The 15,788-nt window shown below is 47.0% G+C and overlaps 1 protein-coding gene across 3 annotated transcripts in view; it reads left to right on the top strand.

The window, feature by feature from the left end:
* RYK (receptor like tyrosine kinase) overlaps positions 1-15,788 on the top strand; it is a 532,318-nt gene that overhangs the window by 469,967 nt on the left and 46,563 nt on the right. For all 3 annotated transcript variants that reach the window (XM_029615270.1, XM_029615268.1, XM_029615269.1), the window contains one exon: positions 495-654. In XM_029615270.1, the coding sequence (XP_029471130.1) occupies positions 495-654 (160 nt within the window). The remainder of the gene's footprint in view (positions 1-494; positions 655-15,788) is intronic.

Genomic DNA, 15,788 nt, shown 5'->3' with positions numbered 1-15,788 from the left:
TATAAATGCACAAGAAGCAGATATTTTTCAGTAAACATTCTAGGACCAAGAGGTGATAGGTTCAAAGGAGTTCAACCCAGGAGTAAGAGAACATATTTTTTTCAAAGGAAGAGTGGTGAATGAATAGAATTAGTCTCCCATTAAATGCTTTGGTTGCAAGGATAGTACTAACAGAATTCAGGGCAGCCTGGGATAAGCACAGACTATCCTTAATTGCAAAGAAGTAAAGGGAAAGCCAGATATAACTATTTATGGCTTATAAAAAGAAGCAAAGTGAGTGGATTAGATAGGCTTTACAATCTTTATCTGCTGTCACATTTTGTTTCTATATCATCTTCATTAGTTTATTGAGCATGCATGTGCTTAAGGTTGGTGGGGTAGTGCCATATGTTCAACTTAAAAGGTTCAGTTGTGTAAGTCACTTCTGACCTATCTCATAAGTTCCAAGTGAATGTCTTCACTAACCATATTTTTCACCCTTTCTCTACATTTAGCATTGATGACACACTTCAGGTGAAGATAACTGACAATGCACTCTCCAGGGACCTATTCCCCATGGATTACCATTGCCTTGGCGACAATGAAAACAGGCCAGTCCGGTGGATGGCTTTAGAGAGTCTTGTCAACAATGAGTTCTCCAGTGCAAGTGATGTGGTGAGTTTGTCTGAAAAACAATATTTGTTGTCTTGTTCTAAATCACGTTGACCCTCTTCCTCTTAGGGTAAACCCAGAGGCATCAGCCATCTGAATATTATATCTTTCAAAATCCTGCTTAAATGGAAGCTGCTTCTTCTTTTCCCACTGTTAGCCTCTAACTCCACATACAATAATAAATCACAAAGGTGTTGAAGTCTGTGTGTGTGTGTGTGTGTGTGTTCAAAGGTTTCTAGGCCTAATAAAATGAATATGTATTTATAAATATATTGTAAAAAGACAGTCAATCAAAACAAATTAAGTGTTCAATAATACAAAATGTAAGTACAAAATCCTAGCAAACACTTATGTTGAATTAGACAAATAAATTACCTTATTTAGAAAACAATGTTTATTATTTAAATATTACAAACTGTCAAAAACTTTCAAATAACAATTATCAACATATACACACTTAGATTTTCACAATAGTAAATTTGTCTTTGTAAAAAAAATAAAATGTCCATGTGGAAAATTTGGCTTTAAATGTCTCTCCAGAACTCACTTACTGTAGATGTTATGTCCCAGATACAGAATGCTCCAACAAATGGTTGCAAAGTGACTAAAATATATTCACACAAGAGCATGCTAGGTTCAACTTCAGTCCATTGTAACTGCCACATTTAAAAGCCAGCTGTTAACTTAGTCTCATATTTATACATTCGTTGTATACTAATCCTATTCAAATGAGGATAACCTATAAAATCATATCTATACATATATATTGGTTGAACCACAAATATCTTCCATAAATTACATTAGAAAATCTATATTCATAAATTGACATATATAATTAATTTATATTAATAATTAAAAATCCAGTTAGACACATGTGCTTACTGCTAATTCTGTCTCCCACATGATATGCAAAAGTGAAAATCTTGAGAAGTTTTAAAACTATATCTATATTTCTCATTGGTATAAAAATGCCTTAAGGTCTTATAATGTCTTTACATATTGCATGAAGGTGAATATCTTTAAATGTTGGAAATTATGAAGGTGAAGACTTCAACCGCACCTTGACAATATAAACCTTTAAGATTGTCCTCATAATTCCAGCAACTTAATGCTAACACAAATCTCTGTCCTTGAAAATGGAATAATACAGACCTCCACGATTCTTCAACAAATGTGCAACCAGAAAATCAAACTACAAAGGACCTTGTTTTGCCCGGGAATGCTTCCTCAAGGGATCTGATGCTCTGGTGCTCTGATTCATAGTCTCTGAGCTCTGTGTAAAAAGAAACAGTCTCTCAATATCCCTTCTTTCTAGAGCTCTGACTCATAATTTCTGTGGTGCTCTCTCTGGGGAAAAAACAAAAACAAAACTGCTGTGTTTTCTTTCACTATTCCTTCTAACAATGCTCTGTGCTCCATTATATCTGGGCTCTCTGTGTAGTAGAACTGCTCTGTTTATACCTTTCTCTAGGTCTGATATTGTATATTAGTAGTTTTGGTTCCTTGCTAATTGTTTGTTTTTAAGATTCAGTATACCTGCATTTCTCTTATTGTATAGCTGTTCTTTAATAATCTGTTTAATATTGTCACATAAGTGCTGAGGGATCATTTAATAGCTAAAGGACTATTTCCTGGCGTGTAGCCAGATGGACTCAGTACAAATGGGACAGTATCCGCGTGCTAGCAGTTGGAGACGGATCTGACGTCAGCACGGGGGCGTATATATCCCCACAGGAAGCGTAGCTGTTCAGTAATTTCCGTCTCCAAAGCAGTTTGGAGTGCCTGCACGCTAGTTGAGCGTGCTTTCCAAGACTACTTTAATCTTTTTCTTTTCTTATCATTCTAGATTCATTTTTCCTGTCTATTCGACTTAGAGCCCCGCGCTCCTGCGGTAGATACCTAAGGGTTCCTCCCCCAGCGAGCTCCCGGGGTGATTACCGTGCTCCCCCGGTGGGAAAGTCCTCGCTCCTGCCGAAGCGCAGCAGTGACACAGTCCCCGGACGCAGTCCGCGTGAGGTATTCGAGGCCCTCGGTCCCGGCGTGGACGAGGTAGCGGGTGCATTTCCTCAAATTACGGTGGTGAGGTGATCCCTTCCCCCGCAGCCGGAGACCGCCTGTGTTCCAGCCGGGAAGCGCCGAAGCTGGTAAGGAGTACGTCTCTTCCTACGGGTCTCCGAAGCGCAGAGGATCGGCGGCGTGGCACGCTGTGGAGGACGCCCTGGTTGGGCCTTGCTCAGGTACTCCGTGCCCGTAGTAGGCGCGGCTTTCTTCCTCCTTGCCTTTGTTTGGTGTATTGCTGAGCGACTATTGCATGCCACTGCCCGTTTATTGCTGGCCGCTTATTACTGAAAGCTTACTGAATGCCTATTGAGAGCATAATTGCTGACCGCTTATTACTGAAAGCTTACTGAATGCCTATTGAGAGCATATTGCTGGCCGCTTCTTACTGAAAGCTTATGGAATGCCTATTGAGCGCCTAATTGCTGACCGTTTCTTACTGAAAGCTTATTGAATGCCTATTGAGAGCATATTGCTGACCGCTTATTACTGAAAGCTTACTGAATGCCTATTGGGAGCATATTGCTGACCGCTTATTACTGAAAGCTTCTTGAATGCCTATTGAGAGCATATTGCTGGCCGCTTATTGCTGAAAGCCTATTGAGGGCACATTAAGCGCTTCTTGCTGCCGCATATTATTGTTGAGCGCCTGTTGTATCAAGCGCCTATTGCTGCCGCCTATTATTATTGTGCGCCTGTTGTATTAAGCGCCTATTGCTGCCGCATATTATTATTTAGCGCCTGTTGTATTGAGCGCCTATTGCTGCCGCATATTATGCTTGTGCGCCTGTTGTATTAAGCGCCTATTGCTGCCGCATATTATTCTTGTGCGCCTGTTGTATTAAGCGCCTATTGCTGCCACATATTATTATTTAGCGCCTGTTGTATTAAGCGCTTATTGCTGCCGCATATTATTATTTAGCGCCTGTTGTATTACGCGCCTATTGATGGATCAGAAAGCGGCGGAGTCTTCAGCGACGGCGCCGCCTGCTTCAGGCATTGCAGCCCTTGGCCTCTGCTCCGCATGCCACCTTCGGGCCACACGCAGGGATGAGCCTGATTCTCTGTGTGCCCAATGTGAGGGGGCCGTGCGACCCTCAGGCCAGGGCCTGTCTCAACCACGATTTGTGGACAGTTCCCCAGGGGCTACCCCGGAGTTAGGGGGCAGTCTCGACCAATCAGGCATCCCGGGGGAGCTTGTACCCAGGCGATTAGAGGCTGCTTCCATTTCCTGGGTGGATCTCTTCAAGGGCATTCATGCTTTTGTACAGATGCAAACGGCTGCCCATCCAGGCCCTGCGGTTCCTGCTGTTCCTGTAGTTCCTGCGGTGGCTGCGCCTGAGGCGGCTGCTGCGGTAGCAGCTCCTGCGGATCCGGTTCCTGGCCCATCCCAACCTTATCGCGAGCGGGACTTCCCACCGATGGATAGCCCGGATCAGTCAGACCAGGAGGTTTCACAGGACGAGTCCGAACTCCCGGACGAGGGGGACCTCCCTCCAGGGACTGAGCCATATCGAACCATGAGGCGGTTCTTCCCTAAGGAGGATCTCTCCGACCTGGTGTCGCAGTGTCTGGCAGAATTGGATGTTACAGGTCCCAGCGCTTCGGTACCTTCTGCGCGGAACCCCCTGCTGGAAGGTCTTCGTCCTATGGCCCGCTATTTTCCATTCTTACAGGCGGCGCAACAACTGATCGATTTAGAATGGGCGGCTCCAGCGGCTGCCTTCAAAGGGGGTCGGGCTCTGCAGAGCATGTACCCATTAGCACCGGCTATCCAGGACCTGCTGGCGTGCCCTCAGGTGGACGCCTTGATTAGCGCTGTCGTCAAGCGCACTACCATTCCGGTTGAAGGAGGGACGGCCCTCAGGGAGCCGCATGACCGGCGACTGGACGCTATTTTGCGTCAAGCCTTTGAGGTGGCAGCTTTATCTTTACGGATCGCCACCTGCTGCACGGTGGTGACGCGTGCCTGTTTGTCACAGGTTAGAAACAACGCTCCAGCGGCAGACATGGAATCCGCTCTTTCGTTCCTTACGGATGCGGCATCTGACCTGGTCAGGACAACAGCTAAAGGGATTTCATCCTCCGTAGCCGCCAGGAGGCAGCTCTGGATCCGAAGGTGGTCGGCTGATGTGCCTTCTAAAACACGCCTCACCAGATTACCCTTTAAAGGCTCTTTTCTATTTGGCAGCGACCTTGATAAACTAGCCAGTGCATGGGGCGCCTCTCCAGTGCCCAGATTGCCGGAAGATCGGTTCCTAAGGGGCCAGCGCACCTTTCCAAGGCCCTCCAGGGGCAGGAGTTCCCAGCGTTTCGTTCCTTACAGGGGTCGCTACCAAGCACCATGTCCTCCGGCCAGGAATCAGTCCTTTCAGACCAAGCAGCGCAAGAGGGGAGCGGGCCCGGGCTCGGGTCCCGGCCGCGCCTCCCAATGAGAATCCGCCGATTCATCTGGGGGACGGAGCCATAGGGGGCAGGTTGACCCTCTTCTACCCCAGATGGGTCGAGATTACATCGGACCAGTGGGTTCTCGCCGTTATCCGGGAGGGGTATTATCTGGACTTTCATCACCTCCCTCCGGACAAGTTTGTGGAATCTTCGTGTCCCATACACAAGAAGGCAGCATTGGAAGCTACCCTGGCGAGGCTCCTGTCCTTGAACGCCATCCTCCCAGTACCTGCCTGGGAAGTGAATTCTGGACATTTTTCCATCTATTTCATGGTACCCAAGAAAGGGGGTACCTTTCGGCCTGTCCTGGACCTCAAGTCCGTCAATCAATACTTACGAGTCCCGAGGTTTCGCATGGAAACTCTACGCTCCGTCAAGGCCGCAGTACAGCCAGGAGAATTCCTCACGGCATTAGATCTGTCAGAGGCATACCTGCATATCCCGATCCATCCGGATCATCAGCGCTACCTACGCTTCAAGGTTCTAGGCCGCCACTTCCAGTTTCGGGCTCTGCCCTTTGGGTTGGCGACGTTGCCACGGACATTCACCAAGGTGGTAGTAGTGGTAGCGGCGGCACTCAGGCGGGAAGGAATTCTGGTCCATCCCTACCTAGACGACTGGCTGATCAGGGCGAAGTCTCGAGAGGAGAGCCTTCGGACCACTGACAGAGTGATAGCCCTTCTGGAAAGCCTGGGCTGGGTTATCAACCTCAGCAAGAGCTGCCTACAGCCTTCCCAGTCACTGGAATACCTGGGAGTACAGTTCGACACCCGGGCAGACACGGTCAGTCTCACGACCAAGAGAACGTTGAAACTTCAGCGTATCCAGTATTTGATGGGAGCCAGTCGACCCACAGCCTGGGATTATCTGCAGGTTCTTGGTCTCATGGCCTCCACCCTGGAAGTGGTGCCTTGGGCGAGGGCCCATATGAGTCCTCTACAACACGCTCTGCTCTCTCGCTGGAGCCCCCGTCTACGGACCTACTCCACGCACCTACCTCTACCAGCCCGAGTGCGGACCCAGTTACGGTGGTGGTTGCAGTCCAGCCACATGAGCAGGGGATCAAAGATGTCCTCACCCACGTGGCTCTTGCTCACCACAGATGCCAGCCTGAGCGGCTGGGGCGCACACTGCGAAGAACTCACCGCACAGGGGCGGTGGAACAGAGAAGAGTCGGTGTGGAACATCAACCGTCTAGAGGCCCGGGCTGTCCGCCTGGCATGCCTTCACTTTGCCCACAGACTACGGAACAGAGCAGTCAGAGTGATGTCCGACAATGCTACCACGGTGGCCTACATCAACCGTCAGGGCGGAACCAGAAGCCGACAGGTATCTCTGGAGATCGCCCCTCTGATGACTTGGGCAGAGGTGAATCTTCAGGACATCTCCGCCGTCCACATTGCCGGGAAGGACAACACCACGGCAGACTTCCTCAGCAGAGAAAGCCTAAATCCAGGAGAGTGGCAGCTGTCACCCACAGCCTTCCAGATGATTGTGGATCACTGGGGGATTCCGGACATGGATTTACTGGCGGACAAGTCCAATGCTCAAGTAACCAGATACTTCAGCCGCAAGCGCGACCCGTGCTCACACGGAATCGATGCCCTGGTTCAGCCATGGCCTCCGGGGACTCTACTGTACGCCTTTCCTCCGTGGCCTCTGCTCGGCGCTGTCATCCGCAAGATTCAGAGACACCGGGGCCTAGTCCTTCTAGTGGCGCCAGACTGGCAAAGAAGACCCTGGTATGCGGACATGAGAAGACTTCTGGCAGGGGAGCCCCTTCCCCTGCCTCCTCTCCGGGACCACCTACATCAAGGTCCCATTCTTCACGAGGATCCGGCTCAATTCTCTCTTACGGTATGGCCCTTGAGAGGGCTAGATTGAAGAAGAGGGGTTACTCGGAGCCCGTGATTGATACCCTCCTCCGAGCTCGCAAGTTTTCCACATCCCTCACATACATCCAGATCTGGAGAGTATTTGAAGCATGGTGCGACACTCACGGCACCAATCCACATGCAACCACAATCCCTATTGTGTTGGATTTCCTGCAGGATGGACTTCAGAAGGGTCTCTCCCTCAGCTCCATCAAGGTTCAGGTGGCTGCGCTGTCTTGCTATGGTCCCAGGAGGGATGGCAAGACCATCGCCAAGCACCGGGATGTTTCTCGCTTCCTGCAGGGAGTCAAGCATATTCGCCGCCACTGAAGTGGCCTGTACCTTTGTGGAACCTCAACCTTGTTTTGGATTTCCTCGCGGGATCCAGCTTCAGACCCCTTCGGGGCCTGTCTCTTCGTTCTCTCACCTTGAAGATGGTATTCTTGCTGGCTGTATGTTCAGCCCGCCGCATCTCAGAGCTACAGGCATTGTCCTGCCGTGATCCCTTTCTCAGACTCACTCCAGAGGCTATCCATCTTCGTACGGTTCCCTCCTTTCTACCTAAAGTGGTTTCACAGTTTCATCTTAATCAAACCATCTCCTTGCCTACCACGGTGGGGCTGAAGAAATCTGAAGAAGGGCGTTTATTACGCCATCTCGACATTGGCAGATTGCTGCCCCGTTATTTGGAGCTTACACAAGACCTACGAAAGACGGACCATCTGTTAGTCCTGCACAGCGGGAAGAGACAAGGTGAAGCGGCCTCTCGGCCCACCATCGCCCGCTGGATTAAAGAAGTTATCCGGGCAGCTTACGTTGAGGCTGGAAAGTCCCCGCCTCTACAAGTCAAGGCTCATTCTACCAGAGCTCAAGCGGCATCCTGGGCGGAATCCAGGATGCTATCGCCGGCGGAAATCTGTAAAGCGGCGACATGGTCCTCCCTCCATACCTTTTCCATTTTCTACCGTCTGGATGTCCAGGCCAGGGAGGACTCCGCATTTGCCAGGGTGGTGTTACATGGGCCTCAGGCAGCCTCCCGCCCAGGTGGGAAGTAAAGCTTTTGTACATCCCATTTGTACTGAGTCCATCTGGCTACACGCCAGGAAATGTTGGGATTACTACCTGATAATCCCCTTTTCCTTAGTGTAGACAGATGGACTCAGCATCCCGCCCAGCTGCCTGCGTCCATGGGTTTCACCGATTCAAGGTAAGCCATGTCAAGGTAAGCGTGCACTCTGCCAGGTGTCCACGCCTTCCGGTTGGGAATGCTGGTGGTCTCCAGCTACTATCAATCGGTCAGGGGAATCCTGTTTCACTTTTTGACTGAGCGTCAGTGCACACATCTATAACAGCTTTTGCAAGGAAGATTACTGAACAGCTACGCTTCCTGTGGGGATATATACGCCCCCGTGCTGACGTCAGATCCGTCTCCAACTGCTAGCACGCGGATACTATCCCATTTGTACTGAGTCCATCTGTCTACACTAAGGAAAAGGGGATTATCAGGTAGTAATCCCAACATTAAAGTTCCAGAAAGTGTCCTGCTCTGCCCAGCTTGTCCCAGGTTAAACTGTTTGATTGCCTCCCATCCTACTCCTCTACCCACCCACCCCTAGGGTTTGTTTTCTAATATAGACTGACTAACTTAACATTAGCAACAAGATAAATTAGTAAATTGTTAACAGCAAAGGAGAAACCAATCAAAAAATTTACCAAAATGAGGACTATCCAATGTAACTGTTGTGGAGCCTTTATTCTGAGGGAAAGCATCTGGAAACTTAGAGCTTGCCCAATCTGTGCAGAACTCTCTTCTTTGAAAAGGAGCTGGCTGAGGTTAAAGCTCAATTAGCTTCAATTACAAGAATTACACCCACATTGCATTACTCAGAAAATAATTCCCCAATACCAAAGAATAACCAGGAGTCAAGAAAAAGAAATACAGTAGGCTCAGGTAGGATAACACGTGTCCCACAGTCACCCATTCTTGACAGATGGGCAGTCAACAAGTATACCCCCCCACTCAAACAGGTCATTAAGAAATTCATTAAAAACCAGGATTACAGTGGGCTCTGGTAGAATTAGACCTGTGACGAGGAGACACACACAGTATCAAGTGCAACAAGAACAAAAAGCCTTCCCTATATTAATAACTGAAGAAGTTCTAGAGAAAAACATTGAAGTGTTACCAGAAAAGAGAAAAAAAACCCAATGCATGCAGAATTTCAAGATCCATAACCAAAGGATAAAGCAAATTGAGATGGATGACTCTGTCATCAGTGGCAAAACTGCAAAAGGAAAGAGTGAAGTGAATAACAAATCTCAACTACAGTCTCATAAGGAGTCCAGGAAAAGCAATAACCTTAAAGAGGGAACCTGGAAAGCTATGACCACAAATGCTCATAGTTTGGGAAATAAAATCCCAGATCTGCAGACCCTAATGACAGAGGCACAATTGGACATTGTTACTATCACAGAAACATGGTTCACAGAATCTCATGATTGGGATACAGCAATACCAGGCTATAACTTGTTAAGGAAGGACAGAGTGGATAGAAAAGGGGGTGGTGTGGCTCTTTATGTCAGAAACAATATCCAAGCATCTGAGCTGCAAGGAAGTTGGGGCAATGAAGAAGCACTATGGGTCGACCTAAAAAAAGATGACGGAGCGTCCATTTATATTGGAGTGGTTTACAGTCCTCCAAACCAAAAGGAAGAGCTGGACAGAGACCTGGTTGAAGACATCCTTAAGATAGGAAAGAAGGGAAAAGTGGTGATCGTTGGTGACTTTAATATGCCAGATGTAGACTGGAAAATTCCATCTGCAGAATCTAAAAATAGTAGAGCGATAGTGGATGCCATGCAAGTAACTTTGTTCAAACAAATGGTAATTGAACCCACTAGAGAAGTACCTTCTCTAGTGGGTTCAATTACCCACTAGAGAAGGTACTATAGAAGTACTATAGAAGTACTTAGAACTATAGAAGTACTATATATAGTACTATAGAAGTACCTATACCTGCTTTCACCCAGTTTATGTTATCCATGTTATTTGCTACCCTGTTCATTGTAAAACAAGACTTTGTCTCTGTTCTTTTTGCTGGTTGTAATGTAAACCGAAGTGATAATTAATTCTGTTAATTGAACCTCGGTATATAAAAGTTATAAAATAAATAAATAAATAGAGAAGGAACTATACTCGACTTAGTGCTCACTAATGGAGATAATGTCTCTGATGTACAGGTGGGCGCCCACCTCAGCACCAGTGATCATCAAACGGTATGGCTTAATATCACTAAAAGAATATGGAAAAGAAGCACAAAGACCAGAGTTTTACAGTTCAAAAACACGGACTTTGAAGAAATGGGGAAGTACCTAGAGGAAGAACTAAAAGGGAGAACGAGAGAGATGTGGATCAGCAGTGGACCAATCTAAAAGGAGCAATTACCAAGGCAACTACTCTATATGTTAAAAATGTAAAGAAAAGCAAAAGAAAAATGAAACCTATCTGGTTCTCAAAGGAGGTGGCTGACAAAATTAAGGCTAAAAGAACAGCATTCAAGAAATATAAAAGATCCCAAAGGGATAAGCACAAAGAACAATATTTGAGTCAACTGAGGGAGACGAAGAAACTAATCAAGTCGGCAAAAAGTCAAGCGGAAGAGAGTATTGCCAAGGAGATAAAGAATGGGAACAAACCATTTTTCAGATACATCAGTGAAAAGAGAAAAGTTCAGTGGTATAGTGAAATTGAAAGGTAGAAATGATCAATGCGTGGAGAGAGACGAAGAAATGGCAGAAATATTAAACGAATACTTCAGTTCTGTGTTCACTAAAGAGGACCCTGGAGAAGGACCATCTCTAAACAACAAGAAACTGGAAGGAAGTGGAATAGACAAAAACCCTTTTACAGTAGAAAATGTATGGGAAGAGCTAAAGAATCTGAAAGTGGACAAAGCCATGGGACCTGATGGGATTCATCCAAGGATACTGAAGGAGCTCAGATGTGCTGGCGGGTCCGCTGTGTGACCTGTTCAATAGATCCCTAGAAACGAGAGTGGTGCCGAGTGATTGGAGAAGAGTGGTGGTGGTCCCGCTTCACAAGAGTGGGAACAGAGAGGAGGCTGGTAACTACAGACCGGTTAGCCTCACTTCGATGGTGGGAAAAGTAATGGAGTCACTGTTGAAAGAGAGAATAGTGAACTATCTACAGTCCGGAGAATTGCTGGACCAGAGGCAGCATGGATTCACCAGGGGAAGATCCTGTCAGACAAATCTGATTGACTTTTTTGACTGGGTAACCAAGGAATTGGATCAAGGAAGAGCGCTCGATGTCATCTACTTAGATTTCAGCAAAGCTTTTGATACGGTTCCGCACAGGAGACTGGTGAATAAAAGGAGAAGCTTAGGAGTGAGTGCCGAGTTGGTGACCTGGATTGCAAACTGGTTGACGGACAGAAGACAATGTGTGATGGTAAATGGAACTTTCTCTGAAGAGAGAGCGGTTTTAAGTGGTGTACCGCAGGGATCAGTGTTGGGACCGGTCCTGTTCAATATCTTTGTGAGCGACATTGCGGAAGGGATAGAAGGTAAGATTTGTCTTTTTGCGGACGACACTAAGATCTGCAACAGAGTGGACACGCCGGAAGGAGTGGAGAGAATGAGACTGGATTTAAGGAAACTGGAAGAGTGGTCGAAGATATGGCAGCTGAGATTCAGTGCCAAGAAGTGTAAAGTCATGCATATGGGGAGTGGAAATCCGAATGAACTGTATTCGATGGGGGGGGGGGGGAAGGCTGATGTGCACGGAGCAGGAGAGAGACCTAGGGGCTATAGTGTCTAATGATATGAAGTCTGCGAAACAATGCGACAAGGCGATAGCAAAAGGCAGAAGAATGCTGGGCTGCATAGAGAGAGGAATATCGAGTAAGAAAAGGGAAGTGATTATCCCCTTGTACAGGTCCTTGGTGAGGCCTCACCTTGAGTACTGTGTTCAGTTCTGGAGACCGTATCTACAAAGAGACAGAGTCAAGATGGAAGCGGTACAGAGAAGGGCGACCAGAAAGGTGGAGGGTCTTCATCGGATGTCATACGAGGAGAGATTGAAGAATCTAAATATGTACACCCTGGAGGAAAGGAGGAGCAGGGGTGATATGATTCAGACCTTCAGATACTTGAAAAACTTTAATGATCCAAAGACAACGACAAACCTTTTCCGTCAGAAAAAAATCAGCAGAACCAAAGGTCACGAGCTGAGGCTCCAGAGAGGAAGACTAAGAACCAATGTCAGGAAGTATTTCTTCACGGAGAGAGTGGTGGATGCCTGGAATGCCCTTCCGGAGGAAGTGGTGAAGTCCAAAACTGTGAAGGACTTCAAAGGGGCGTGGGATAAACACTGTGGATCCATCAAGTCTAGAGGACGTGTATAAAGAGGAGGCAGCAAAACACTGCACGGAGCGGCAGTAGCCACAGAGGCATTCACGGAGCGGGATGCCAGTGGCCAGTGGTTGGTGTTCCACCTTCACGGAGCGGAAGGATGGAGGGCTGCCATCTCCAAATTAAAAAAAACAAACAAACAAAAAAAACAATCCAGGGGTGGGTAAGAGTATGTAAAATTAACGGAGAGTTCATAGGCTATAGGTATTACCAATTATTAGGCTTATTCAATATTTGTTGATAGTTAATGTGCTTTCAATGCATACTTCACTTTCAATGCATATCCAGCATAGCTCTCTGCTTCAACGGCAGGGGAGAAGTAAAACTAATACTTCACGCATATCCAGCATAGCTGTCTGCTTCAACGGCAGGGGAGAAGAAAAACAACCAATAAGGGCTGAATAACATAGTCTGGGTAAACAAATAAGTATGGGTGTAGCTTGCTTGTTGCGGCGGTTACTACCCCTAACTAATCAAGCTTGATATTTCACTTGGATGCAGCTCCATCACTGCTCTCTGCATTAATAGTGGGGGTGAAAGGGAAATAGAACCAAGGGTTGCTAAGAGCCAAGAGAAACAGATAAGTATGAAAGGAAAGAAGTGTGAAGCTTGTGGGGCAGGCTGGATGGGCCGATTGGTCTTCTTCTGCCGTCATTTCTATGTTTCTGATCTTCCTCATTATATTCATTAGTACAAACTGCCATTTATCATTCTTTTGCCGCACACATGCGCCGCTCGGTAAATGTCATTTTATTTTGTCCTCTGGCATACTTGCAGCTTTTCTCCCTCACACACTATTATTAGTATAAATTAATAATATATGTCAGTCCATGAATAGAGATTTTCTAATCTAATTTATGGAAGGTATTTGTAGTTCAACCTATATATATATATATATATATATTATATTAGGGATGTGAATCGTTTTTGAACGATTAAAATTATCGTCAGATAATTTTAAAATCTTCCTAAATCGTTAGAGTGCACGATACAATACAAATGCCCCCGATTTATCGTCAGGGGCATTTGTAATGTATCGTTAAATAGGGCACGGGAATTATTTTGGGGAGGGCAGGAAAACTGGCACACCAAAACAACCCCTAAACCCACCCCAACCCTTTAAAACCAATTCCTTACCCTTCCCTACCCTCCCGAACCCCCCCAAAATGTTAAATTACCTGGTGGTCCAGTGAGGGGGGGGTCCCGGCGCGATCTCCCGCTCTCGGGCCATCGGCGCCATTTTGGCTGCCACTAATTAAAATGGCGCCGATGGCCTGATAAAAAAAAAAACCCACCCGACCCTTTAAATCGACCCCCATTATCCTCCCCCACCCTCCCGACCCTTTTTTTTTAGGGAGGCCCTCGCCGCTAAAAAAAAAAAAACCCCACCCGACCCTTTAAATCGACCCCCCCCCCCCCCAAAACCTTTTAAAATTACCTGGTGGTCCAAGGGGGCCTCGGGGAGAGATTTCCAGTTCCCAGGCATCAGCTGTTCTAAAAAAAAAATGGTGCCGATGCCCCTTTGCCCTTACCATGTGACAGGGTATCCGTGCCATTGGCCGGCCCCTGTCACATGGTAGGAGCACTGGATGGCCTGCGCCATCTTTACTCATCAGCCCCTATTATAGAGTATAGTATAATAGGGGCTGATGAGTAAAGATGGCAGGCGCCATCTTTAAAGATGGCGCCGGCCATCCAGTGCATATATATATATATACACAGTTAGACACATGTGCTTACTGCACACGAAGAAGTAGACATATTTTTGGTTATCCAAACCTTTGAACATAAGGAGTATCTGTAGGGTAATATGGAAATGTCCTTTCACACTAACACTCTTTCTCTGGGTTAGCATAGCGTTTTTTTTTTACCCCAGTTGTTTCTGTGTGCTGTAGTATACAGAATGACTAATTCTACAGTGCTTTGTAAAAGCCTTCCCATCCTTGTGCATTTATCACGTTGTGCTAAAAATGCAAATTTAAAATGCATTAAAGTAGGTGTTTCACTGAGCTACATAACATACTCTACGCTTTCTTTGTAAAAGAACAATTATTGAAATATTCCAAAAGTAATTACTGTAAGAATTAGGGGGGAAAAAAAAGCTTGATTGCATGCCTTCACAACCTTTGTCATAGGAAACCTAATTTCTCCATCGACAAGCAGGGCTGAATTAGCCATGACACATGGGTGACATCATCTGATGGTGCCATATGGACCCATTTCTCCAAGCTCAGTAATATGTTTACTGAACATGTTGGTTCCCACATGAGTGCTGCCTCATGAGCCCCTTAATCTGATTTTGTCTGAGCTCACACATCAACATGCGACCCTGTCTCGTAAACTTTTTTCTATATTTCTGCCATCTTGCAGTTCGTTTTTCAAGCGTACTCTCTACTGCTGCAGTGCCTCATAAGCATTATTAAGTGATACTAAAAAGAAAAAAAAGTCTTTCTCACAGGACAAGCAGGATGGTAGTCCTCACATATGGGTGACATCATCAGGATGGAGCCCAATCACTGAAAACTTCTGTCAAAGTTTCCAGAACTTTGACTGGCCCCTACTGGGCATGCCCAGCATGACACTAACCCTGCAGCCAGCAGGGGTCCCCCTTCAGTGTTCTTTTTTCCGCGCGGCAGTAGCCTCGCGGTTTAGGAGCTCTGAAGAGATTCCTGACAGGAATTTTCCTCACGGACTTAATTAAAATTACTTCGCCCCACAGGGGTCCCTCCTCTTTCTCAAGCCGCGGTACTCCGGTAAGTTTTTCACCATTTTTCGTCGATTACCAACGAGTTTGGCCCTCGCAGCCTACTGGCCATCGACCGTACCGCGGCTCGATTTTTCTATGGCCATGGCATCTGGTTTTCATCGGTGCTCGGACTGTACTCGTACCATGTCTATCACAGACCCTCATGGAGTCTGTGTAATGTGTTTAGGTCGTGAGCATGATGTCCTGACTTGCACCAAATGTGCCCTTATGACACCGAAAGGTCGCAAGGCCAGAATGGAGAAGATGGGACTCCTTTTCCCATGCTCATACCCCGACGCCGTCCATCGCATCAACGTCATCGGAACCGGCATCGTCGAAGTCGCACCACCATCGACAACCGTCCGGTGACCGCCCGCCATCGACGTCTTCACGGCCATCGACTCCCGTTTCTCCCCCTCAGGATCGAGGGGATTGTAGGGAGAAGCATCGCCATCGGCATCGTAAGTCTCGGACCGTCGAGGGAGCGAAATCATCGACCTCGCCACCATCCGAGCCACCGTCAAAGAAGCCCTGTCCAGGAGCGGTACCGACCACTCCTTCGACCGGGACATCGAGGC

The sequence above is a fragment of the Rhinatrema bivittatum genome, chromosome 9, assembly GCF_901001135.1.
Source record: "Rhinatrema bivittatum chromosome 9, aRhiBiv1.1, whole genome shotgun sequence".
NCBI lineage: Eukaryota > Metazoa > Chordata > Amphibia > Gymnophiona > Rhinatrematidae > Rhinatrema > Rhinatrema bivittatum.
Note: the sequence above shows the minus strand (reverse complement) of the source record. Positions and strands in the feature narration are given on the sequence as shown.